Below are 27,241 nucleotides of genomic sequence, written 5' to 3' on the forward strand. Positions count from 1 at the left end.
ACAGCATTCCACTCGGCAATAATAAATGTGCCTCTGAGTGAAGAACTACATTTTTTAAAGTTGATTTCCATGAGAGAGAACATTAAGAAAATGTTTAGTTTCCCAATGAAATAAGTGAGCCTAAAAAGCTTAATATTGTAAACTGCCCTGTAGTCCTTGGATGAAGGGTGATATAGAATTTTAATAATAATATTAATAATGGCTTGGGCCAGGAGAGGGATTGGGGGGGGGGGGAGAGGCTTGAACCAAGTCTTCCTGCTCCATCCCTCCTGTTTGGCTCTTTGGATTAAGGCCTCTTCACTGCATAACCGCTTCCTGGCATCAGCATTCCCCATACGAATGAAAGAGAGATGATTCAGAGAGGCACTAATACGAGATGGAAGAATTGCAGACTCAGTCCAGCGTACCAATAATAATATTTAGCACTGTACAAACATCAACTAAACAAATCCTCACAACACCCCCTGTGAGGTAGGGAGGCATTATAGTCCCCACTGTACAGATGGAGAAACTGAGGCACAGAAAGGGTAAGTGACTTGCCCACGGGTGGTTATCGAGATGATGGCAAAAATCATAATTTGGTGCTCCAGTTTGCACTGTCTGAGCTGAGACTAGTTACATGGTCATGCTGCCTCTTTAGGTCAAAGGGACCAGGTGCACCTTCCGAAAAATATTATTGTTATTATAATATATGGGGTTGCTGCCTGTTAAACAACATATATTTGATATTAGTTAACCATTCCACAATTTCATTCCCCAAACAATACAGTGTCCTTTCACATTCTGTTTCAGGTTCTTCCATGTCCCTAAAGCCCCACCCAGTTTTTGGACTCTATAAAGTACTTGCTTAAAGTACATTTCTCCCCAGTGTGCTTTCATCAGAATGTATTGCCAAATAAGCCTCTGTGGGATGGGAGGCTGCTTCTTGCTGCAACTTAAAAATCTGCAGGTGTAGAAAGCTGCCCAACGGGGGTCTGGCTCTGGTGAGGCAGCTGCAGACTCTCAGCCTCCTTGTTGCCTCTGGATTTGAGAAGAAAGGCTGATGATCCTTCTGTTTGCTGGTGAGTGTGACAGCAGCAGCGAATGGTAAAAGCACAAGGTGGAGGAGATGGCCTTCCATTGCTCCCTTTGAACCTTTGGCCAGAGGTCCCGGAAGGCCATTGGCTGTATCGATTGTGCTTTGAGGGCTTCGATTTGTGCCGTCAAGCAGCCAAAGCCAGAACCAGGATTTTGAGTCTCTCCTTTCTAATACCAATGAACAACCCTACCCCACCCCACTCCAGCTGGGATCAAAAGTAAAGCAGGAAGTTGGTAGGAAGAGACTGTCAGCTAAGGTGGAGCCATGAGAGAGGAAAAGTCCGCCTGAGGGGCGTTCAGGGGAGGAAACATCCTCTCATGCAGTCCGACGCCTTCTCACAAAGCTTCTTTTTCCCTCTGGGAACATCTGCTCAGCTTCATCTCTGTCAACTGGATGTACCGCACAACGTTGGTATCTGCAGGGGGAAGAGGGTCAAAAGACACCAGCTTAGCACAGTCACCAGTCATGTTAGACCAGGCATAGGCAACCTCAGCCCTCCTTATGATTTGGGACTACAACTCCCATGATCCCTAGCTAACAGGACCAGTGGTCAGGGATGATGGGAATGTAGTCCCAAAACATTTGGAGGGCCGAGGTTGCCTTTGCCTGTGTTAAACCATAGTTGTTAAGTGTGAAATATGCATGATTGAGACATCGGGAGGCCATCAGGTTGGCGAAGCCGGTCTACATGCTGCAGGGATCACTAGCAACACCATGGCAGACATGTGGCAGGCTCTGTCTCCCAGATTATCTGCTTTGTCCGACAGAACTCAACAAGAACCGCTGAGAAGTGAGTCCATTCCAATCACCATAACCCCACCCCTTCATCTGCATAACTCCGCCTGATTCTGTTTCTTGGACATGCTAGACTTTGCTAAGTGACTCCAGGTGAACATGTCAGAAAAGCAACTACAGCCTGAGATGTATCCTTCATGGAAGAGAGGCACTGGTGCAGAGCAGTGGGGAGGGGACAGACAGACACACAGACACACAGACACAGACACAGACACAGACACACAAACGGGAGGACAACCCTGGGACTTTTTCCAGAGCAGGAGCAATGATGTCACCTGCCAGAGAGCCAGAATAATTGATTGGTCCTCTTTGCTGTGTGAAGTGCAAACATTTGCATCTGACAGGTTAGCACAGAGGGAGCCAGAGAAGAGGGAGATCATCGAGAAAAAGCTAGTTGCCTCTTTTCCTTTCCTACCTTGAGCTAGCAGTTTAAATGCAAACACTTCTTTGTGCAATCATTTTCATTTCTAATTAAAAGCTCAAGGTTGCATTTCAGCTGGCTGAAGGTCTTTTGTTAAAGCTCACTCGGTTTAACAAGTTGAACTTATGCAGTCAGAAGTAAGCACTGCTGAGTTCAGTCAGCCTTACTCTCAGGTCGCTGTGCACGCTAGAACTTAAGAAGACACCTGCTGGATAAAAGCAGGGCGTTTTTTTTCAGCTGGAACTCGATGGAACTCCTTTCCAGCACCTCTCAGGTGAGCGCCATTGCCGTTACTAAGAGAACAAGGGAGGCATTCCTGGAGAGTTCTGGCACCTCTTTTTCTAGAAAAATAGCACTGAATAAGAGCAAAGGTCAGTAACTTGTCTTCACAGTGGCCAACGAGATGCCTATGGGAAGCCCAAAAGCAGGTCCTGCACACAATAGCCCTTGTCTTCTTGCACCTGCTTCTGAGACACATGATGCAGTCATAGTGATTCTAATAAACTGATCATTATGCTATGTACTGATTCTTTTGTGGGCTGCATTGTGTGTAAGCATGGATTAATGCGACTGCCTGAATTTTTAGATCTTGCTTGGGGCACATCTTGGAGGGCACTGTCATGATGAATCCTTGCACTTCAAATGCAAGACCAAAATGCACTATCAAATGCCTCCTAGCCATGGTCAGGCTATGCCTCTGGGTACAAGAGGGGTGCTGCCTTTGCACCTTGCTTGCAGGCCTTCTGGAAGCTTCTGGCTGGTTAACTGTTGGAAACAGGGTTCGTGGTGGACTTTTAGACTTGATAGCCTAACAGGGTTCTTGGGTTCTAGTACTTGCTTCAGAGAATATGGCAAAAATTGCTTTCTCTGTCTCTGGAACTGTTTGGAATTGTGGCTTCTGTTGCCTATCTTTTCTTTTCCTCTACCCATGCCCTTCTTCACCTCCCTTCTCAATTTCCCCCCACCCATCTTGCTAGGTAAATGTTAAATGCTCAGGAAGTTATGATACTATGCAGATCCTGCTGCAACCTTGCAGTGTTCCCGGCAAACTGTGCCCTGTAACGTGATCATGCATACAGGAAGGGTGGTTTTAATTACTGAAGTCAAGTGTGCGCAGATTCATTGTCTAAGAAATATGAAAACTGAGATCCTAGCAGCTAAGCTTGGGGGGAGGGAGACAGAAGAGAACAAGAAATCTGATTCTCCACGTGCACTCAAGGTGAGCGCCCATGACATTTTGCAGCCCGAAGTGACAATACTGCATGATCAAAGAACTGTACCCAGGGATCCCTTACAAGGTCTTAAAAGTTCTTGGGCTACATATTTCCATTCACCTTAAAAAAAAAATCTGATGACCTTTCCAGTCTCAGTACAGTTGTACCTTGGAAATTGAACGGAATCCGTTCCGGAAGTCCATTTGACTTCCAAAACATTCGGAAACCAAAGCACAGCTTCTGATCTGCAGCCAATCGGAAGCCATGGAAGCTGCATTAGACTTTCAGTTTTCAAAAAAAGTTCGAAAACTGGAATATTCACTTTCGGGTTTTGATTGTTTGGGAGCCGATTTGTTTGACAACTAAGGTATTGGACAACCAAGGTATGACTGTATATATTTCAGGACTTCACTGTTGTTTCTCTTTAATGCACCATCTCCCTCTGTCTACTGGTACTGAGGTGTAGCCTGAGAAGAGTGGCAATATGGGTCAATGTTAACCAGAAAGTTGGTAGTTTGGGCTCACTCAGGGCAGGATTCCTAGATGACCCTTGGGGTCCCTTCCAACTCTACAATTCTATGATTCTATGGTCTGTCTATCTAATTCTTTCCTAGCCTCCCTTGGTGACCACCATCATCTTGTCAGCTGGATCTTTGGAGCTATTTTCTCGGTTTTAAATGCTATATCCTCAGTTCAAACAGATAAGAGGTATCATTTGTTGGGCCAATAGTGCAGTCTTTACCAACTTGATACAACAGGGGCTGAGGAAGTTGTAGCCAAAAAGACTTGGACACATATTGAGTACATCTATTTCCTATCTTAAGTGTCCCAGTTCTTTTGTTTTTGTTTTAATGTGGGTATTGCTGTTGTAATGTTTCCTATTTTTGTATTGCTGTTTTCAAATTTTATTGTTTTAATTATCTGCACGCCACTTTTGAGAGTCCTTGGATGGAACAGCAGGATCAAAATAAATAACATGATGGGCAATTAGGAAAATCTGTGCATGTTTTACTAGCTCTGTGGCTAATCAGCTCCCTTCAGCACCCTTCATATTAAGGAAAGAAAACCGGATTTGACTCCTTGCTGAAAATTTCAAATACGTGGAACTACAATGTAAGTCATTATACTCCTAATGGATCTTAACCCCCAAATGGAACCAAAGTAATGAATGTAGCTTCCTCTCTTATCCTCTGTAAATTTCCTCATGACATACATTTACTATCTTGAATCTATGCCAAGTGAACATAGTGAGCATTAATTGCCTAGGCATGCTAGGAAATCACACGTGCTGAAGCTTGCAGCAACCAGAAACCTAAAAGTGGAGGGAGAAGGGGGAATAGATGAAAGTTCAGCCCAATAATGTGCCAATTGGAGACCATCAGCACCACAAAAAAAGAGAAGCAGTGATCCACCACAGCACATATCCATCCACGTAGATAATTTATCAAAGACATTCTGTTTTCAAGAGCTAGGGGCAGAATAGAAGCAAGTTAACATGCCAGAAGACACCCTCAGTGCTTGCTAGCTAAAACTCTCTCAGGCAAGTCTTAGCACAGAATCTCAGACTTTTTTAAAAAACAAACAAACCACTTATATTTTCAGAAGCAAAGTCTGAAAGATCCTGCAGGGCCTATTCCTTCCCCAGCCACCTGCAAGCCCCTATCCCCATGAAAAGAAACTCTTCACTGAAAATTTGATCCAGGCTCTTTTTGCAAACATTTCCATTGATAATAGGCCCTCTTCTCTTCTTAGGAGTTGAGTACAAATGGCTTTGCATTCAGTTGGAGTTGATAATACTGCAACTTAACATCCCTTACCTCTTTTCCATTTGGTTAATGTCTTGCAATGCTGCATTTTTTCCTCAGGAAATTTGTACAATTTTATGTGAGTGCTGGGGCACCCACAAGAGTGTTTGTTGGTCTGGGAATGTGTGCTGCAAAGGCACCAAGTATGACTGCAAGTACGGCAAAGTGGTCACAGCCCACGTCACTGCTACAATATTTTGTGATGGCCACCGACTTGGGGCAGCTTTGAAAGTGATAGACAGATTTCTTCATGATAAGGCTACCAATGGCTGCTAGTCCTTATGGTCGTGTACTATCTCCAGCATGCTTCCGAACACCAGTTATTGGAGAAACACCAGTGGGGAGAGTGGCTTCTGTGCTCCTGTCCCACTTGTGGGTTTCCCTGGGATATCTGGCTGACCGCTCTGTGAAGAGGATGCTAGACTAGATGTGCCTTTGGTCTGCAGGTCTTATATTCTATAGGAGCTGACATACTTGGGAAATAAAGAATGCATGTAAACAGTACATTGGTAAACTGCCAACAGTTCCACCCTTTCTCTGTTGCTGTCCCACATACTTGATACTGCCTCCTTGAATACCTGCATGATGCAACCTCTCTTACTTCTTTTAGTTCCTCCTCCATACCCCCCTTTTCTGTGAAGCTTTTGGTACAACCTCCTAGTTTTCATGAACTTCTGTGACCCAGCCTGTAACTAAGGCTAAGCACACACCACTGAAATAGCTGCATATGACCCCCTTGCTTGCCCCTTCCTCCCCTTCCCTCTGTTGTTTCCCATATGTCAAATTTTGAACTGTTAGCTCTGTGAGGCAGGGACCCTATCCTGTGGTATGTTGAAAAGTGCCTTGTACTCTGATGGCGACAAGAAGGAGAGGAGTAAGAAGAAGACATTATCACCATCACAGTTCTAGTAATAATATCCCCTATTCTGCCCCTCTCCTGAAAGTTCTTGGGTTCCAAGTCCCATCTGCCCGGCTGGTGGTCAGGGATGGTGGGAGCAACATAAAGAGGAGGCCTTTCCTCTTTTCTGTAAATGTAGGACTGAGGGTTGGGGCCAGCCTCTGCCTACCTTTCCAGAGAGGAAATTGCCAGAAATTAGTTTCCTGTTAGGTATGCTGAGGCTCTATATACAGGGAGATCCTGGCAGAAGTAGAAGAGTCAAAAGTTTCAGCTGTACCAACAGCCTAGCTCATATCAAGAGTATGAGAAGCCACCACAACTTTTTAATGGCCTCCTGTCCTCCTTCAGATTGCCTTGTTTAATGAGGGAACTGCAGAATTACCTCAGATCCCTCTCAGCTTGTTTTGTGGGTTGAGGTTAAAGGGCAGGGAGAAAAGCAATTTGGGCAGGTTAGTTTTCAGCTCTGTAATCCTTTGGCAGAAAAATAAATAGCTTTAAGAGATTTGCTTCACCACCAGCAGGCTTTCAGAACAGAGGAGCCTTCTGTGAAGCAAACTCCTGCTGGCCATTTAAGAAATTCTTTTGTTCGGGGAAGTAATTTTCCACCGGCTTGTCCTAATGCATCCTTATTAAATAGATATACTCAGACAGCACACTCTTGGGATACTTCAAGCGTGAGCCCTCACAAAAAGCTAAGGAGAAATAAATGCCACCATTTCACAGACAGAAAAACTGGGGGCAAGGAAGGCTAGAATGGTAGTTAGAGTCATAATAAACATTTATATAACACATTACTGTTGAAAGTGCTCCAAGTTTCTTATACTCCAGCCTTTTTCTTTTTCTAAAAAAGAGCTGTCTCAGTTCTTCTTGGCTGCACCACTCTCCCCTCAAAATGCTGAGATCCAGGAGACATTTCCAATGTATGGAAGACACTGACAGGTATCTTCCTCTGGCAAAGCCATGAGGGGCAACTGAACAAGGGCTGGAGGACAGGAGGCATCCCTGTAGCCAGATATCCAGGACCCAAATAGCTAAAGTTGGGTCAAGCAGGGCAGGACCTGGGACAGCTCCCAGGGCAAACTCACAGCAATAATGGAAGCTAAATAAAAGTCTTGAGGTCAACAGAGCACCTAAATTAAGGGTGGCTAATCTGTGGCGACTGGTCCTGATTTTTTTTAAAACAAAGAGGTGGACTACCATGGTTTATTGGCAGTTTCAGATCAGTTCTCTTTCTCTCTTTACATAAACAGGAACTCACTCTAGTATTTAAACATTCTTCTCAAAAAATGTAGTTTAGAGGCAACTTATTTTAAAAAAGTAAACAAACATCTACTATATAAATGAATAAAAACAGATTGTATGCCATTAAAGGGAAACAGAGATGTGTAGAGGGGTTATAATTCAATGTACAATGGCTGGAAAAACTGACCTGTATCTGAACTTTACGGGGACCTCAAGAAGAAGAATTGAGCGTAATTCAATTCTCTCCTCTCATTAGTTGTCATCTTCACGAGGCATTTCCTGGAACTAACTGAAAGGCAGAGGAGGGATGGTAGCCTCTAATCTAGCCAGGCTAGTTGAAAGGGTGTATAAACACACTGGCTGAGTATGTATAGGGTGTGCAGCTGCTCAAGCCAAATGGAAACCGCTTCAGGCAGAATGCTGCCCAAACACGACAGATGGAAACAAAATGCCTCACATGGGATATTAAGAGGACAGAGCGAGCCTAAATTTGTTGCATGTCTTGTGGAAAACGGAACACCACGCATCTTGCATTTCTTTGACTAAAGTAGAGACCTTGACCTCAACCCATCTGGATATTAGAGTCCCAAACTATGGGTCCTTATGAGCAGATCCCGCCCCTGCTCCATTCATTTGCCAGTCAGATGCTTGCTGGTGGCAGTTTTGATGGCGCTGATAACTGGTGGAGGTGGCATCATGAAGGTGACTCAGCACCTCTGTTCAAAAGAGGTCCCTGTGGAACGCCTTCGCATCAGATGTCAAGGAAATAAACAACTATTGGACTTTTAGAAGACATCTGAAGGCAGCCCTGTTTAGGGAAGTTTTTTAATGTTCAATGTTTTATCGTGTTTTTAATATTCTGTTGGGAGTTGCCCAGAGTGGTTGGGAAAGACAGCCAGTTGGCCACGGTAAATTATTATTATTATTACTACTACTACTACTACTACTACCAAAATGGACTCTGCCAGCAGTCTTTAGGTGATGCGCCTGTAATGCAGCAAGGCCCAATGCATGTACTATCCTCAGTGCAGAAAGGATTTATTCTGGCAGAAAGCCAATTACCGTATTTTTTGCTCTATAAGACTCACTTTTTCCCTCCTAAAAAGTAAGGGGAAATGTGTGTGCGTCTTATGGAGCGAATGCAGGCTGCGCCGCTATCCCAGAAGCCAGAACAGCAAGAGGGATTGCTGCTTTCACTGCACAGCGATCCCTCTTGCTGTTCTGGCTTCTGAGATTCAGAATATTTTTTTTCTTGTTTTCCTCCTCCAAAAACTAGGCGTGTCTTGTGGTCTGGTGCGTCTTATAGAGTGAAAAATATGGTATTTTTAAAACATGTGCCACAGCTTAGTGGTCCCCATGACATGCATAGGTGAAGTTCCCAGGTCCATTCCTTGCAAGCCTCATTTTTAAAGTCCTCCGGTACCAGGGCTGGGAAAGACCCTCTACCTGAGGCTTCAGAGCTGATGCCTCTCAGAGCTGAATGGGTTAGAGTTGGGTTTTTGCTTCTGAGGATCAGCTTTGGAGAAAGTGCTCCATGAGGCAGGTGAAAGCCCTTCCTGCTAGCAATTCCCTTTGTGAATTGTGAGTGCTCCCAGCTGTCTCTTGAATCAGCACAGGAGGCCTATCCATCATAGCCTATCTGTGCAGAGGCACCATTATATTATGTGTTTCCCTGCTTCTATCATCATTTGTTGCTGAAATGGTGCGGGGAAATGCAGCATGCGATGATGTTATGACACGGGTAAACGGGGAGAGGGAGGAGAAGGCATCACGTTGAAGTGGCAACTCCATCCCAAGTTTAATACCTCCTCCTGACTTTTGTGTGTACTCTCTGTGGATGACAAACGTGAAAGGAGCAGAAGAGAGCACAAATTCAGGTGCAACCTGACAGTGGTTCCTCCTCACCACCAGTACCTGTTGGCTGTCGGGACCTTGCTTCTTTCAAGTAGTAAAGTGCCTTGTTGTAGTCTCCCAGGTGGTAGAACGCTACGCCTGACCGATAGAGTGCCTTGAAGTTCTCTCCTTCCTTCTTCAGTACTTTCAGGCAATATTCCTTGACTCTCTCGTAATTCACCAGCTCAGCTTGAAGGAGGCAGGCTACGAGAGAAGAGGAAATGAATGACAACGTGAGGCTGTTTAGAGAGCTGCTCTTTCCCCTTCTTCACCACTGCTGGGGGAACAGCGAGCGAGAGGTGATGCTGATGACTCAGGAAATGGCACAGCCATTTAGCCTGAGCATCAAATCCAGTTTGTCAGTCCTTAATCTCAAGAGAAATGGCCTATTATTAGATATTTCAGTAAACATACATTGGTAGGTGTTGTTTTCCTTGTAAAAGAGGCAGGGATTCTCTGTGGGCTAGGAAGCAAACATTAGAAAAACAGGTAGGTGGCTTTGAATTAGCAAAGGAAAAGTGAATGTGGGCAGTGAATTGTGACCGGCAGTTTCAAAGCAGATCAAAACAAAGGGAGGACTTTTAAAAAACAAAAAACTGAACATAATAGGTTACTGAGTACAAAGATACACATTATTCCTAATCTTTCTCACTCTTGTGATTTCTCTTTTGATGTTGTGAGTTATGACTAGAGAGAATTAAAAGGACGACAACACACATGCACTAGCAATGCTGCTTCCTTATGTTATAAGGCAAAGGAGGTTTCTAAAAGGATGAGGATAATACTGTATCCTGTATCCAAGTTGCCGGGTCAGTATATTGCCGGGGCCATATTGCAAATGAGGTGCGGACTGAATTGCCTAAGAGTTCATGGGAGAGACAAAATTTCTCCTGGGCACTCCCAGCTCAGCCTCTGAGTCACTAAGAGCTACTCAACAACTGCTGAAGAAGCAAACCCACTGCGTACACAAAGTGGCAATTGCCTAGCAGGAGGTTGTTTTCAGGCTTTGTGGGCAGGAGTCATTGGTGGGGCTGCGGTTCAGTGCTAGAGCACGCTGCACTGCATTGCAAATGCACATCTAAAGGTCCTGCCTTCGTTTGGCCCCTGAGCTGATCCAAGCAGCAGAAGACTGTGCAGAGCAGGGGTGACACAGTCCAAATGAAGAACATCAGTGCCTGCAGGATCAGGCCAATGGCCCATCTAGTCCAGCATCCTGTTCCTGTAGTGGCCAACCAGCTGCTCCCAGGAAGGCCATGCACACAGGACCCGAGGGCAAGAGCACCCTTGCCGCCTGGGATTCCCGACAAGGATTGCCAAGGAATTGTTTTGGAAGCTTCCCATGCAGCTTTAACCCTCTCTTCTCTTGCTCGTCTTGTGTCCTTTGCTTCCAGTTCAGTGCAGCCAATCATGAAGCCAGCAGGGCAGGAAGCAGCTGTCTGGACTAGTTACATCTCAGAGAAATGAGCTTTACAGACTGTATCCCTGTGGTGGTTGTGGCGAGATGTAAACCTGTAAAATGGTGGCTGTCATCAGAGAAGGGCACACACAGCAGATTTCCATAGCAAACTATGCTGCGGTGCAGCCTCAAAAATGATGTGCAAAATGCTTCTTTTATTCACTACTATTCTCTCCTGCTTGTCAAATGCTGATTTCCTGTCCCCACTTCTAACAGAGCTTGAAATGATCTGCCTAGGCTTCCTCTCCCCCTCCCTCTCTCAACACTTTTGCGTTTAAAGTGTGAATTTCATGCTAGAGCCCTTGACAGCTTGGCGACTGCTGTTCTATATTTATGTGTTGAACAACAGGTACAGCCTTGGCAGCAGCTGCCCTTGAGGTATCCAAGAGGCCCGTCCAACAGCACTGGAGAGCAATCCCTCAGCATGGGATAGTTTCAGAAGGGACCGAAGAAAGCAAACTTATACAAAGTGTGAAAGGTGAAGAAAGGCAGTACTCCAGGCATCAACACGTTCAGCGTTAATTATCTAACAGGGAGCTTGCTTTGCACCAAGTGAAGACATCAGTCCATTGAGCTCAGGGCTGTCAACATTTAGGATGCAGAACCTGGTGGCCTCCAGATGTGGCTGGGAGGCAACTCCCACCACCCCTGCCACTGGCCATCCTGGCTGGGGCTGAGGGGAGTTAAGAGACCCAACAACATCTGCAGGGGCCACAGGTCCCTCACCCGCAGCTCATGGACAGCAGCTGTCCAGGGTTTCAGACAACAGTTTTCTCCAGTCCTACCTGGAGATGGATGGGTTGAACCTGTGAGTGTTTGCATGCAAATGACATGCTCTGCCACTGAGCTACACCCCTTCCCTTACAGCAAAGACCTTCAGCCTTCCAGATGTTGTTAAACTACAAATCCCATCAAGCCAGTAGAGGATGATGGGAGCTGTAGCCCAACGACATCTGGCAGACCTACCCCTGCCTAGCAACTCACTGATGAGGATTTGCCAGTTCCCCTGAAGAGAGACTGGGCTTCAGTGTTAGAAAGGAGACAGGCCAAGCTTATTGATCCCACATCACCATTCTGATTTTGGGTGTGAGAGGCCCAAGCAGGAAGGCAGTTGCATTTTTGGAAATGCAACTGAGAGTCAAGAGAGCTGGGCTACATGTCTCAATGGTGTGACTTTAGCATAAGGCAGCTCCCAGTGTTCATCTGATAGCTGTATCACACTTCAGCCATAGCTAGGGAATCTTTCCCAGCTTGAGGTGCTTTATTCTGCCATGGGGAACCTTTCAGGGGCCACATGCCAGGGGCTGGAAGGGCCAGAGGTAAAAGTGAGTGGTGCAATGGACGTGACTTTTAACCTTTACAGGGTAGGCTACATTCCAGTCACACATAAATCACACACACACAGAAACACCCTTCTCTATCCAGGCAAGCAAGAAGCAGTATCACAAGGACCCGTTCCAGCCAAGCAAAAACAGTCAAAGAGAATGTAGAGCAGATCCGGTGGAAGGTGTAGTTTGGAAGGGAGTATGGCTTAGGAAGAGTCCCAGGGGCCACACTGATAAGGCCCTGAAGGCCACATGAGGCCCCCCAAGGTCTGATGTTCCTCACCCCTGAGTTAATCCTATAGGCATCCTTTCCCACATTGACCCAGTGCTGTCAGCATTCCTTAAAAAGATCCTTTGCATAGCTGTCCATATTACTAAGGACTCCAAAGCACGTCTCTTTAAGAGGTTTCCCATTGCTATCAGCTTGCAAACAAAGAGGGTTTTTCGACTGCCTCACAAATGACATGCTACTTACAGCCTCCTTGATCGTGTTTGGCATTAATTAGATCCGTTGGCTATACTACTGCTTGGCAGACGTACTGTGGTAAATGGGAAAATTAAAAAAACTAAGTGCCACTTTCCAACTAGCAGCTGATTCATTTAAGTTTCCTATTAGTTTATTAAAATTATGTTAGCTATGCCCTTCAGTGTTCATACAATGTGGCACTAAGTGCAGCAGAATGTGCGTGAGCCTGAAAATCTAGCCAGAATCGATTTGTGCTGCACCAGGCAAGATTCAGGGGCCCAAAGGTAGACTTAGCAATTTGGGGGCATGGGGTGGGTGGAGGCAACAGCAACAACAGTGGGGAATGTTTTCAACTGTTTCTTTTCTGCTGAGATATGTGTGTGGCAGAACAGGCTCGGAATGGGGAAGGAGCTGGTGCATTCATGCCATTTTAAATTTGCAAACCACCCTGCGGCCTTTTGGTAAAGGGGTGGCATAGATATCCTGAAATGTCTTGAATAAATAAAACTACAGGCCAGGGAAGGGAAATTAATACTAAGGTAGCCGGGACCATAAATTCTGAATTTCCCTGCAACCCTGGGATTTCTGGGAGATAAAGGCTTTTGAGGCTATAGCTTCTGATGTGCAAAGATAGGTTGAAGCCACCAGCCTAAGATATGGTTGGGTGAAGCAGGAGAAAAACCTACTTTATCTCTGCTGTCTCCCATTGAGTTCTCATGTCTGCAGCAGCCTAGGGAAAGAGTGTGGGAGACAGTGGCCAGTGCAGGAATGAAATCCCACCATCAGCTTTTGCATGGGGAAAGGTGACCTATATTGTCACCTTGTGCCCAGTTCTGGATGTGGGAGACAGAACAGGGATTCAGCTAGTGCATCAACCCCACCACTCAACAGAAACACATAAGAAGAGCCTGCTGGATCAGGCCAATGGCCAATAGCCAAGCGCCATGTTTTCACAGTGGCCAACCAGATGCCCGTTACAAGATGCTTGCAAGCTGGACCTGAGCATCCTTTCCACCTGCGATTCACAGCAACTGGTATTCAGAGGCATAATGTCTCCAGCAGTGGAGGTAAAACAGAGCCATCATGGCTAGTAGAAGGAAAACCTAAGTTGACAAAAGCTGTTTCAGGCTCAATTTTGAGGACCCTGACTCTGCTGGTAGTAAGGGACATCAGCATCCTTGCAAGGCCTTCTTGTCTAGGATAGATGAGGGTTTCTTTGCCACTGTGACAACTATGGGACTGCCTCTGGGTGCAGCTGGACCACCGCATATTGCAGGTCAGGCCCTGGGTTGTCTACTTTATGCCATGTGCCCTACTTTGTTCCCTGAGAGGCTCCAGAATCATGAAAACTTGACTAAAGTAAGTCTTAATGAGAACCATTTGTCAATTGAAGCAAACAGGTGATTTGTGGTAAGATTCATTTAAAAGGTCGGTCAAGTCCATTCCATTCAGCCCAGGCTTATGGAAAGGCAAATGAGAAAGCAAGTTCAAGGAAAGAAAGTGTGGCATAGGAAAAGTATGGGCTTGGATGCAACTTCAAAGGCTACCCAGCTTAGAGGAAGTTTTCATCTTTCGTCTTTCATCTCATGCGCACAGTGCCTTCTCCAGGGTTTCTGCGGGTTGCAGTTTCACTGTGACTTTTAGCCTTACTTTGTTCGGGTACTGCTCACATTGTTAAAAAAGCTGAAACCATATAAATAATAGGAACTCAGTAGAGACAAGACCCAGTTCTCTGTATTAACCAGCTTATGTTGCTTTGATGAATATCCCCCCCCCGCCCCCCCACCCATCCAACCTCCTCTGCTTTCTGGCCAGTTTCTATGTTCCTTTTGATTCTGGTTGTGGATTTTTCAGTTTTTTTGTTACTGTTGATTAAGCAGGTTAAATGCCCCGGGGAGTTTCTTCATCTCTGTTCCTGTTGTGTGTGTGTTTTTAATTACCCCAATCATCTCTGCCCTCGCTTTTATCTTTCAGAATCAATATTCATCTTGTAGAGCCTGCTGAGGCTCTTCCTTTTCATTTCCTGACTTACTTTTCCTCCTTTTGCAAGGCCTGTCTGGAAGCAGACTCTTAGGTGGGTGTGGATTGGGGGATTGGGGCTCACAATGGCGAAGCTCTGCCTCCACAGCAGAATACCAATGGCTGGGAACCACAGGAGGGGAGAGTGCTCTGGTGCTCAGGTCCTGCTTGCAGGTTTCCCACAGGCATCTGATTGGCCACTGTGAAAACAGGATGCGGGACTAGATGGGCCACTGGCCTCATCCAGCAGGCTCTTCTCATGTTCTCATCATGCATGCAGGTTTTTGGGCAGCCTCCATGCAATGTTGTTGGCATCAAAATACCAGCCCCTATTCCTCCCCACCAAAAAAAAATAAACTGGAGCTTCCTTATCTGGAGGAAACCAAGCAAGCTTTTTAAAAAACCTGTTGCCAATTTCCCATTTGCAATATCTCAGTGACCTATTTACAAACTAAGTTCCTGCCTGGAAGCACCAGAAGACTGGCTGAAGAACCCCTTTCTTTTCCTTCCTTATTGCTCTTTCCCAGAAAGATCCCTTGCATCGTTCTGTTCTTTCCTCGTTCTTTCTCTTGGAACCAACAGTGAGACTATTTAAAGAAAACCACTGAAGTGTAATTTGACCGCTCTGATTTCAGGATCTATGTTCGCTTGTTTTGAAATCTCCTTCCCTGCTCCTACTGGTGTACACATACACATTTCTCACACCTGACAAAGCAGGCTTTAGTCTAGTCCATTTATGCCACAATACTGTGATCATCTCCAAGGTGCCAGAATACACTGTTGTTTTTACTGCAGCAGATGATCGTATTATCCCTAAGGGATGCTAGTCTCTTGTGAATGTCTTTGCTGACTGAATCCTATGGAGAAGCTGAGAGCTTCATTACCTGCATTACAACAATCATGACAGAAAAAGAGAGGACAAAATTCATGATGCCTCAGAGGCTCACCAAGGCTCCCTGAAGCGGACCAGTCATGGTTCTCTAGCTATTTTGTATGCTCTGTCTGAATGAACCTCTCAGGTAAGTGGCTGACCACACTGCTGTTGTTTGCAAAAGAAATGGGCAGCCAAGTGGCAGATATAGCCACAGAAAGTCTGGTTTTGATGGTTCTCACTTCCATGTAATGCATTTAGGATTTTAGTGCCTTAAAGGTGTATGTATGGGGTGTGTGAGGTGTTAGGAAGAAGAAGATGAAAAAGAAGAAGAGTTTTGGTTTGATATCCTGCTTTATCACTACCTGAAGGAGTCTCAAAGCGGCTAACATTCTCCTTTCCCTTCCTCCCCCACAACAAACATTCTGTGGGGTGAGTGGGGCTGAGAGACTTCAGAGAAGTGTGACCCAAGGTCACCCAGCAGCTCCTTCTGGGGTAGTTTGTCCACCCTGCACTCAGCAGTCACACCCTGGAAATGGCTTTGACAGGCCAGCTAAACCAGGTGAGGGTAGCCGATGGGTTTCAAACTCTTGGTGAGTTAGGGACTTCCCTGTTGCATCCTCCTCATGCAGCCCTGACAAAGCAGTGTGGGGTGGTAGAGGTTGTTGCACTCTGGGACAGCACGGGATTGTGACTAGTATGGCACATTGGTGTAAAGCTTCAGGGTTAATGTGTCCATAGTATCTGTTAAAAATGACTAGTCCTAGGAACAGAATAGTTCCTAGCCTTCATGCCAAGTGGACTGAAATCCTTTAATGCCACAATGGGTAGGACTGGTTTGTTTACACATACAAAGGATGCTTATCCACAAGGCTCCAGGATGGCTGGTGTGGTGTTGCTGTGTTACTCTGACTTCCCTAGAGGATACTCACACAAAACCAACTTGAACGGTTCAATTGTTAAAGGACAGAGCAGCCTTGGATTTGAGCTACAGTTGCTACAAAAGAGAAAGAACACACCAAGAACCATTTGCCCTTGGAGACTGAATCCAAAGGGAGAATACAAGTCCCTGACCCATACTCATAGGCTTGGTTCAGACATAATGCTGAGCCAAACCATGGCTGAGGGTGAAGCAGCAGACCTGCAGGTGCTCAAAGGGGAAATGGCTGCCACTTTGCTCCTTCCCAATGTACCCTACCTGGAGCTAAGCTATGGTTTGGCTCAGCATTATGTCTGAACATAATGCTGAGCCAAACCATAATGTTACAGCCCGTGTAGCTCTAATGAAGCCATGCACTTAAGCCAATGTTTATTCTTGGCTTACCACTTGTGCTTTCTCTAGATGACAGATTGTGAGTCTTGGTTTGGACCACATGCTGAACCAAACCATAGCTTAGCTCTAGGTAAGCACAGCAGGACCAGAGCTGCCATCATCTTTCCTCTGGGCACCTCCATAGTTGCATAACATGCCAATTTATTGCACACCTCCCCGATTGCAATATGCCGTGAAGGCAGCCCATCATTCTGTATTGGTTACTCCCCATCCCGTCCTCCGTTTGAGAGGACCATCGGAGAATATATTTCAATCCCAAAGTTGCTAATTTTGGTCTTCTGATTGTTGAATGCTAATTTGGTCTTCTGATTGTTGAATGCTAATTGGGACGCAGGTGGCGCTGTGGGTTAAAGCCTCAGCGCCTAGGACTTGCCGATCAAAAGGTCGGCGGTTCGAATCCCTGCGGCGGGGTGCGCTCCCGCTGCTCGGTCCCAGCGCCTGCCAACCTAGCAGTTCGAAAGCACCTCCGGGTGCAAGTAGATAAATAGGGACCGCTTACCAGCGGGAAGGTAAATGGCGTTTCCGTGTGCGGCTCTGGCTCGCCAGATGCAGCTTTGTCACGCTGGCCACGTGACCCGGAAGTGTCTCCGGACAGCGCTGGCCCCTGGCCTCTTAAGTGAGATGGGCGCACAACCCCAGAGTCTGTCAAGACTGGCCCGTACGGGCAGGGGTACCTTTACCTTTACCTTAATCTAACCATAATGCTAATGCTAACTATAACCATAAGCCTTTGCAGTTAAACACAAGCAGCACCTTCAGCCACAGTGCCTAATGGCCCTCTTCAAACTCTTTAGATTAAAAAAAAGAAACATTTATTCTGTTAATTAAGATGAAAATTGGAATGGGTGTAATTAATTAATTAAACCTTGCAAACCCGCCCCCCCACTGAGATGGTAAGTAAGCTTCATTATCTCCTTTTGATAGTGCCAGCTCAAGATCACAAAGCCTGTGAGTCAGGAATAAAACCCAAAGCTGTTGATTCACAACTCTGTACTTAATATGCACAATAAACATCTTTGTTCTTTTCTCCCTTTTGGCTCTTGCATTTCTCTGAGCATTGGGAAATGGACAAAAGAATGGGCTATTCGGTTCTGCCAAGTCAGGGTTGGTTTTAGCCCTAAGGTCATGTTTCTGCATGGGAGGTATTTTATTTACTGATAATTGATTGATTTGTGTTTCTAGCCCACACTTGATACAATGAATGATCCCAGGACATGTTGTTGCTGGCATCCATCTGTCTCAATAGACAATGGAGTGCGCCTCTGGGGGTGAAGTCAAACAGCTGTGTTAGCATCCCCAAAGTGACCTCTTTGGGGTACAAGCCTGGGCAGTGTGTATGGAGGTCCTGGGCTACCCAGACGACAAGACCTCCAAAGTCCAAAGCTCAAGAATCCATTTGAAACCAAAGCTGGTGTAGCAACACCACCAGGCTGTCTGGTATAGGGAGTGGTATCTTTGTCCTAAATCATTTAGGGCTTTATAGAAGAGCATTAACACCATGAATTGGGTTCAGCATATAGGCAGCCAGTTAAGATGCTTTTGAATCATCAAAATATCACATGGTGCTTGTGGAATAACTGTACCATTTTTTTAAAAAGCTGTAATAAAAGTGATAAGGGATATAGTGGATAATAATTTCCATTTGGATATTACTACTACTACTCCTCCTCACCAATAGGTCTCAGGACCGGTTACAAGAATTTAAAATTCATAATTAAAAACAGTTAAAATAATGAAAAACAGTTAAAACTGTTAAGTATTCTAAAAATACAGTTAAGATATTTTAAAGATACAGTACCTAAACAAACTTTGGCGCTAACGGAAAAGCTGCTAGTAACTGCTAAGTTCAGGAAATGCAACAAAATGTCCTTACCTTATTCATTCCCAAAGAGTCTTATAATGGGGAGTGGGAGAATATTAGAGTCAGCAATAGTCCCATTTTACGGATGTATACAGACCATGGACAGTCCCTAAGGACGATCACACACTCCATCCCTGCATGAAAACCACTCAGGAGAGGATTGCAGAGCAGCCTAGCCCTGCCCCTGCCACACCCTCCAACCAGACCTCACCTGCCAGTCATACATTCAGCAACTGTAAGAAGGGACCCTATGCAGACATGAGTGTGCACATGTAGATGTAAGTGGATAACCTAGGACAATCTGGAGTTTACCTCTACTGTCCGAGGCAGCATGCTTCTGAATATCAGCTGCTGGCAATCACAGTTGGGGAGAGAGCCATTGTGCTCATGCCTGGCTTGCCGGCTTCCCACAGGCATCTGGTTGGCTGCTATGAGAACAAGAGGCTGGACCAGATGGGACACAGGCCTAATCCTGCAGGACTCTTCTTAATATTCTTATGCCCCTAAGGCCCCTCTCGTGTTCACTGAAGATATGCTTAGAGGAAGATGTAGCCAGCAAGCAGAGCAAAACACTTGTTTGTGCAATGTCGGTCCCTTTATGCCTGCTATTAACATGCGAGGGAACTCCTCTGAAACTCCCCTCTCTTGTTTTCCGCTTCATCAATGTTTATTGTTCTGATATGTTTACAGGAAATAATACTTTCCACATGAGAAGCAAGGTGGGCAGGAAAGCAGCAAACGGTGAACAGTACCTCCTTCAATATCACCAACAAGAGGTTAAGGACAGCTCAAGAACAGAAATAGATGGAGGGGTCACCTGTGATTCAATAATGGATAAAAAGAGCAGGCAAAACGGTGGAAATGAGCAATTATTCACTTGAGCCGTTATTTGATTATTTGTTACTGAATGGGAGAGGGCCATTAGAATCTAACCTACTGACCCAGCTAATCTCAGTTTTGTGGCAACATCAAGACGTCGTTCCCGCCCCTTCCCCCGTTGTTTGTGGTTTCATTCTGACAGAGGCAAAAGAAGGTCAAGTCCTTCCCTTGCTCAAAGTCACAGACAGGCAATGAGTCATAACCAAATGGTTGCTCGGAGCTCTGCTTGCCTTGTAATCATATGCCGACATGATGGGATTTAGTTTTGAAGGAGGGATTTTTTAGGTTTCGTAGGACCTGCCCTAACCGTTTCAGGAAGCAGCTGCCTTGGTTATGTGATGATAGTGATCAGAAAACTAGCTTGGGCTTTGAATCCTGTTCTCTCCCAGGTCCATGTACCCTATTTAGCAGATCAAATGGGCAACTCGTTCAGAAGAACATAGTCAAGCATCTATAAGAGCAATACAGGTGTAGCCAAGGAACTTCATTTCCTAGGACAATCAACAAGCAGGCAGTGGTGAGAGCTTTGAGGAGGCAGGCCTACTGATGGAGGGGGCACCACTGAGAGCATCTTGCTGAAGTCCCCACCCACCCCAGATCTGCAGGCAGGCACTCACAGTGGAAAAGCAGCAGGAGAAAATGGGTTAGCCCTGTGGTGCCTGCTTCTGCCAACCTAAAGCGTTCCACAAACCTTCTGCTCCCCTCATCCTTTTTAATGAACTGTGTGTGTCTGCAATATCACCTGCTCCTAGGATGGGTAGATGGGAATGCATCCTAAGGAGCATCTTTAGCCATAGCAGCCACCTCCTCACACATTATCCCTTCTCCTGGTACATCAACTCTGCCACACACATACACAAAATAGGCTTCTAGTGATGATTTTAGCCTGCCCTGTTTTGTTTGGTGATGGACACTCCATTTTGATATGCCAAGCATCCTTCAAATACACTGTGATACCCCCCCCCACACTTGAAACACTGTGCTGAAGTCACTACAGCTGTGCTCCCTTTTGTAGCTCCGCAATACAGCTGGAGACATCGGAGGGGCAGGAGATCACGCGTTACAGTCAGTTTTTTATAAGGTATGGAACAGTCGCCAGGGAAACCCTGTTGGCTTGACCCACCAATAAACTATGCCAGGTTGTTTGGATGTCAGCTAATTTAGTCCTATTAGTGTCAATGCGTATCTTTATTTCAGTGATTTGTGGATGAGACTGTCCTTGCTGCTAATGTTAATTATGCTGTCCTCTAACAGGCCGGTTGTCTTGCACTGACATGGCAAGGTGACTTGGGATGTCAAGCTATGCAGAAGGGAAGCTGGGTGCATTCAGAGGAGCCATGGCAGGCAGGTGTACTAAGATGTCAGAAATAGGAGGAGATGGATCAATGGAGTTGCCCTGGATAGGACAAAGCAGGCATCTTTTATGCCATTCTGAAAGCATTCTGACCCTTATGAAATCATGTAGGTCTACACAGACCTGTACACCTGATCTACAGCAGTGTGTACTACTGTGGGATTCATACAGAAAGGACGGCACACAAACTTGTCTCCCTTGTCTGGTAGACAAAACGATGGGCTGGTAACTGTCAGTGGGCATCCTTGCCACTCAAAGGCAAAAAGCCCTGTGGGAACATTGAGGGAAAGTGCAAGAAATGCGCTCTCCCCTCTGTTGTAGTAAAATGTGGAAGGAACAATAACAAAGCCGTACAAGGAATTAGAAAAAGCAAGTCGTATCATACGCCGCTATTGTGATGCAAAACAGTTCCGAGCACCCGGGTAGACATTTTCAGCAAGGGAACTTGCAGGCTCAGCGGAAAGGCTACCAGCACTGCCAAAACGTCACCCAAAGCCATTTCAGATCCGTTTGATTGGCATCTCTGTACTGACGATCATGCAGATGTTTTCCAGTTAACAATGTCTATTTTTCAAAACTAGGGAGCACTTCAGCATTTGCTGAATTATTAATGCTGCAGCCCTGATAATGTATATAGTACCTTGCAAGCACAAAGTGCAATGGGAGATGGAAACAAATCAATGTGTGTAGTGTTGCTTCTTTTCACAAAAGAGGAAGAATTAGCCTTAGATAAGGATAGCAATGTTGCAGCATTTATACATATACAAAAATGAATTGGGGGTGGGGTGAGGACAACCCAAAGTCATTTGATGTTCTCTCTCCAAAATGTTCCACTACAGCAAAAAGAAAAATTGCATGTTGGATGAAAAGAAGGGACGACATTTCACAAAATCATCAAATGTGTTTTAAGAGAAGCTAATTGCTGCTTTGACTTGCAAGCGAAAGAGTTTCAGCCTTATAGCTTCAGGGAGAGTTCACACATATATGTTTATCGTTCCTTGACTGCAACATCCCAGGAGGGGTTGAATGCAAGAAAAAGCTACTGCAGATCAAACACCATAAAGAGACCTTGCATTGCCTCTGACAACATTCAAATGCCAACCTTCTCAAAGGAGGCAATTCACATGTTCGGCAGTGAGCATCAACTGATTTACAGGCACATGTTAAACTGTTCCTAGGTGTATGGAGATCCAGCAGACCTGAGAAACATGCAAAAGGCAGACAGGAGAGGAGCAAGAGAGCTTTCTGAATTCTTGGCTTTCTCATGCCTCTGTTCTGTGATGCAAAGTGCAATTCACAGAAAGATTCTTTTCTATGAGAATTGAACCCTTTTCCAGAGCTCCTGTGGGCACAAAAAGACTCCTTTCCCCACCCATGTCAGAGCAACCCACTGGCCACTGTTTCTTCCTAAGAGCTGGAGAAGGAGAATTGGCACCCAGCAGTGCAAAGGATGCTGCTGCACGGAGCAGGGCTGGATAGCTCTGCCAGCACAACAAAGCAATGAGCTGCCTTTTCATCCCAAGGTAGGAATCCCATTGCCAGACCTTTGAAGCTCTGCCACTCTCAGCCATTGTGGCCCACAGGAACAGGCCAGAGCTCTCTCGTTCTGCTGACCCTCTCTTGACAGGGTTTTCCATTTGTCTTTGCCCTACTCAAAGTGTTTCCAAAGTGCAAAGACTGGATTGGCCAGTCTTTGCCATCTCGTAGGTCACAGTCAATATTTTTTGTTATTAAAAATTGCATGCCTTACAAAAAGCACAGAAACAAATCTGCCAGTATAGAACAACTGCCATCCTTTTCATGGGGCTGTCACACTCTTCTCTACACCAAAGTGCTTTAGGCTTCTTATACATTCATAGCATATAGTCAATAAAATGTGTATTCAAAAGCTTGAGAAAGAGGACAGGACAAGAAAGAGAAACTTGCATATGATCCCTACTGTATCATCTCTCCCTCCCTTCCTCCCTCCCCCCCCCCCCCTCTCTCTCTCTCTCTCTCTCTCTCACACACACACACACACACACACACACAGCTAAGGTCAGTTTTGGTTGGAGTAAATACTGCCGGAATAGAATACAACTGTTTGTAAGTTGCACATCCAGGCTTGGCCACAAGTTCCTGTTGGTCCCCCACAGCTGGCACAAATTAAAATTTAACTGACCTATTTGATATCTACAATTAAAACAAAAACACCCAACATATGTGATGGTGACTGATCCTAGGACAGACAAGTACTCCACTCCCCACTGCAGCACTCCTCATACCAAATGACTGAACTGAAGCCATGGTAAAAACAATTGCAGGAAACAGGTAGGCGGAAAAAACTGGTGTATAAGCTTGGAGGACGGAAAGCACTTTCAAGTCCCCCAACATCAGAGCAGCTGCCCCACAGAACTGCAGGTTCCTATTTACACAGCTCTTGAAAGACATAAAGAACAGAGACGTTAACCCCACTGCACAATGGGTTTTAAGAGTTAGAACATTGCTAGGGACCATAGTTGGCTTTGCTTGTTTTGTCGACTGCTCCAACTTCCAAGAGAGATCTGCTGGATGATGCCCCTCTGTTCCTGTCCCCCTCTCCTCACCACACAGTTATGGAAATATTCCCCCCCCCAACCACCATTGGAGTTCTTCCAATTTATTTCTTCTTTAGTGGAGCCTCTGGCTTAACCTCTTGGTCTCCTGACACAAATTATACACCGTGACCTAAGAACTTTGCTGTTGCTTCCCTACTCTCTCCAAACACACACATCACTGCTGTTGTGCTCCCTCCTCTCCTTTTGTGTGTGTGTGTGTGTGTGTGTGTGTGTGTGTGTGTGAGAGAGAGAGAGAGAGAGAGAGAGAGAGATATCTGCTGCCACTGGACCTACAGTGATGCTAACTTTCCCTTGGTGACCCATTCCAGAGGCAGAGCTGTGTTATTTGGCTGCAACGAAAAACAGCAGAAAGAACCCGCAGACCTTAACCTCTCCTGGTGTCCCCCTTATTGCACATCTTATGGTTATTTGTAAAAGATGGTATAAGGACATTTATATGCAATCCCATTTTCAATCCTGCCAACACCTGCAAGAGTTTTTGGGGAAGCAAGACTACTTCGTTTCCAGACAGGGAACGTTCTGTAACTTCCTGATGAAATCCTGTGACTTTTCATCCCCCCCCCCAATGTTCCCGGGCTGTTTTTGCTCTGCTTTTGCAGCTCTGTGCGCAAGAGCGCACCCCCGGAAGGCAATAATGCAGTATCATTTGGGAAGCATTGCAGAGCGATTAATAAAGCAGAAAGATGTGTGGACAGCTGGGTATAAATCCACCACTAATGCCCTGTTATTGCCTCGATGACATGTTGCAGAAAAACACCCGTCTGGAGGGGCCCTGACAGATTTATTGTGGCTTCAGCTTTCCTGGAGCAGGGCCCGCTTTGGCAGATGCATGAAGTGTTACTCACAGTCAACAGATACCTATTTCTATCTGTCAACTAGGGACAACACATCATGCATCTGACAGGATACTGCCTTACACGGAGTCAGATCATTCGGCCATCTAGCTCAGTATTGCCCACACTGACTGGCAGATGCTCCCCAGGGTTTCTCTCATCCCTACCTGGCAATGCCAGGGATTGAACCTGCGACTTGCAGCATGGAAAGAAGATGCTCTACTGCTGAGCTAGGCTTTCCCTTGGCAAAGCTGGCTCTTGTCCATGAAAGCCTATGCCAGGAGAAAAATGTGGTCTTTACGGTTCCACAAGACAGACATTTCCTCCTCCTCTCTTCCCCTCTCTAATGCTAAAATATAAATGGCAACCTTCTGGGGCAGAGACCTGCCTCCATGATTATTTTACTTTGAGAAAGTTCCCTGATGTATTGACCCGCACGTTTGCACACTCGAGCATTAGATATTGGGGCTCCTGGCAGTAGTTCTCTCTCCTGCTGGCTCTTCCTAATAAATAAGACTAGGAGGCAACATGCAACGGAGACCTGAGAGAGCCGCTTGCCATCCTGAGCCAGGGGCGTTTAATCTGCTGTCTCGCTGGTGAGGGGGGGCTCCTGAAACGGCTTGGAGAGGCGGCCTCTCCTGACCCTGGGGAAACAGGAGGGCGGCCTCCATCTGACCCAAGTCCGGAATTCCGGCCATGGGGTGGAAGGGAAACGGCACCTGTCGGCGGCGCGGTGCTTTCCAATCGACCTTGCAAGCAGGGGGCTAGACAGGGCACATTTCCCCATGATCCCTCCCTCGTTCCCCGGCGCCCCTCACGCTCTGCTCTCCGGGCAAAGTTTATTTCCAGGTGCCGTCGGGCGAGAGCAGCGGAACGGCGAGCGCCCCTCGAATGATCTCCCGCCAGAAGGAACGCAAGAGCCCCTTTGCTGACCTGCCAAGCTGTTGTAACAGTCGATCTCGATGCTCTCCAGCAGCTGGCTCTGCTCGCCCGTGAGGCTTCTGCCCAAGCCGCCGCCGGATGAGGAGGAGGACGAGGGCGCGGCGGCGGCGGCGGCGGCGTCTCCGTCCCCGACGTCGTCGTCGTCCTCTTGGGCTAGCAGCAGCCCCTTGAGCTCCAGCAGCGCGCGGTGGTACTTGCCGATGGCCTCGCGGAATTTCTTCTCCTTGTAGCACTGCGCGCCCTGGCTCTTGAAATCCAGAGCCCTGCGGATCAGCTCGTCCGGCTCGGCGCTCTGGCTGCCCCCGCGCTGCAGGGCGCCCATCGACGACGACGGCCCTGCGCCCCGCGCGCCGTCCGGGGCCGTCCGGCTGCCCGCGCTGGGCTTCCCGGCCGCGCCGGAGCACTGCCGCTCCATGCCCGCCGCTGCCTCGCTCCTCGCCGCCGCCTTTCGCCCTGCCTGCTCGCCCGGACACTCAGGCGGCGCCACAGCCTCCCGTCTGGCTGCGGCTGGTGGTGCCACCTCTCGGCTGGGCTCGGCTGCTCGCTCCCATCCTCCCGCGGCCAGGAGGGAGACTCCGCCGCCGCCGCCGCCGCTGCTGCTCCTCCCCGCGCGCGCCGGGTGTCTGGCTGCTGCCGCCGCCTCCCGCGTCGTGTTATGTTGGGGCGAGGATTGCGAGGGGGGCAATTCTGGCTAACCCGGAAGGAGCTTCTCGCTCCGCACGCGGGAGGGGGGGAGGCGAGGTGGGGGCGAGGATCAGCTCAGCTCACTCCCCGAACACGAACTCATTCACCGCCGCCAGGAGAAATGGGCGCTCCGGAACTGAGGTGCAACGAGAACATCTGAGGAGGCGACGCAGGCAGGGGAAGAGTAGGCAAAGGAGCGTGCGGCAAATCGGGGGGACGGACGCCGAGCCACGCGCGCGCCGCGGCGACCCACCTTCCTCGCTGTTTACAGCTTAGGTACGCGAGCTCTTAAAGGCGCAGGCGGCGCTTTCTGATTAGGGGCAGGAACCGGGGAGGTGGGGGCTCTCCGGCGCCTGCGCTTGGCTGTGGGAGAGGAGCGGGCGGCGCCTGCCTGTGGCACGAGGGAGACTTGTGCGGAAAACGCGCGGGGTTCCCGCGAAATGGGAGCTGTGCTGAGCGGCTGGAGCTGGGGCGCGAGGGCACGAAGCTCAGGGGGGCAGTGGCGGGACGGTTGAAGTCCAAAAGTTGGAGGGCATGATCGGTCCATTTGGTTTCAGAGCTCGAGAGCTCCCTTTTGCGGAGTCTCGTCGGTATTGTCCACATTGAGTGGCACCAGCTGCTTTTCAGAGGACATTACCGGCCCTACCAGGAGCTGCTGGGGGAATCCAGCCACCAAGGACAGGAGGGCAGCTGCTCCCCCCCCCCCAAATAAAATAAAATAAAAAGAATCAATACAAATCTGAGGTTCCGCCCTCCAACAAAAGTCTGCACCCCCCAAACAAAAATCCTGTCTATGCCCATGGATCCAACCTGGGGCTTTTTGCATGCAGAGCCTTTTCTTTCGTCCTCAAATGGCTCTGGGTCTTTGGAAGGTATGTCCTTCTTGTCATAGAATCAAAGAATTATAGTGTTGGGAGCAAGGGTCATCTAGTACAACCCCCCCCCCCAGTAGTAGTTGTTATTTTATTTATAGCCTACTCATGTGGCCGGGTTTCCACAGCCACAGGCTGGCTTCCAGAAAAATATTAAAAATAAAACAATGTCAAACATTAAAAAAAATTCCTGCTACAGGTGTCCTCCTGCCACAGGTGTTCCTTCAGGTGTCTTCTAAAATTTGTGTAGTTCTTTTTCTCTTTGACAAGTGATGAGAGAGCGTTCCACTGGGAGGGTGCCACGACCAAGAAGACCCTCTGCCTGGTTCCCTGTAACTTCACTTTCCACAGTGAGGGAACCTCCAGAAGACCCTCAGAAGTGGACCTTAGTGTCCAATAATCT

At 47.1% G+C, this 27,241-nt stretch overlaps 2 protein-coding genes across 2 annotated transcripts in view; one reads left to right on the plus strand and one right to left on the minus strand.

The window, feature by feature from the left end:
• MAP3K9 (mitogen-activated protein kinase kinase kinase 9) overlaps positions 1-19,389 on the plus strand; it is an 80,566-nt gene extending 61,177 nt beyond the window's left edge. Inside the window, exon 12 of the mRNA XM_083746468.1 lies at positions 19,368-19,389. Coding sequence (XP_083602594.1) covers positions 19,368-19,374 — 7 coding nt within the window. The 3' untranslated portion in view covers positions 19,375-19,389. The remainder of the gene's footprint in view (positions 1-19,367) is intronic.
• Positions 400-25,712, minus strand: TTC9 (tetratricopeptide repeat domain 9). Its single transcript, XM_083747995.1, has 3 exons — positions 25,274-25,712; positions 9,368-9,550; positions 400-1,493 (listed from the first exon to the last, which is right to left on the minus strand). Exons 1-3 carry the CDS (start codon positions 25,695-25,697, stop codon positions 1,414-1,416), a joined length of 687 nt encoding a protein of 228 aa, XP_083604121.1. The 5' UTR covers positions 25,698-25,712; the 3' UTR covers positions 400-1,413.
• Between the last annotated feature and the right edge of the window lie 1,529 nt (positions 25,713-27,241).

The sequence above is a fragment of the Podarcis gaigeae genome (assembly GCF_964106915.1).
Source record: "Podarcis gaigeae genome assembly, chromosome: 1".
NCBI lineage: Eukaryota > Metazoa > Chordata > Lepidosauria > Squamata > Lacertidae > Podarcis > Podarcis gaigeae.

Excerpts from the sequence above, each read along its gene's own strand:
- TTC9 (XM_083747995.1), bottom strand. The coding sequence starts at position 25,697 with ATGGAGCGGCAGTGCTCCGGCGCGGCCGGGAAGCCCAGCGCGGGCAGC. Across the intron at positions 9,551-25,273 it reads CTGTTACAACAGCTTGGCAG|CCTGCCTCCTTCAAGCTGAG; the intron begins GTCAGCAAAGGG and ends CTTCTCTCGTAG. Across the intron at positions 1,494-9,367 it reads AAGGTCCCGACAGCCAACAG|ATACCAACGTTGTGCGGTAC; the intron begins GTACTGGTGGTG and ends TTCCCCCTGCAG.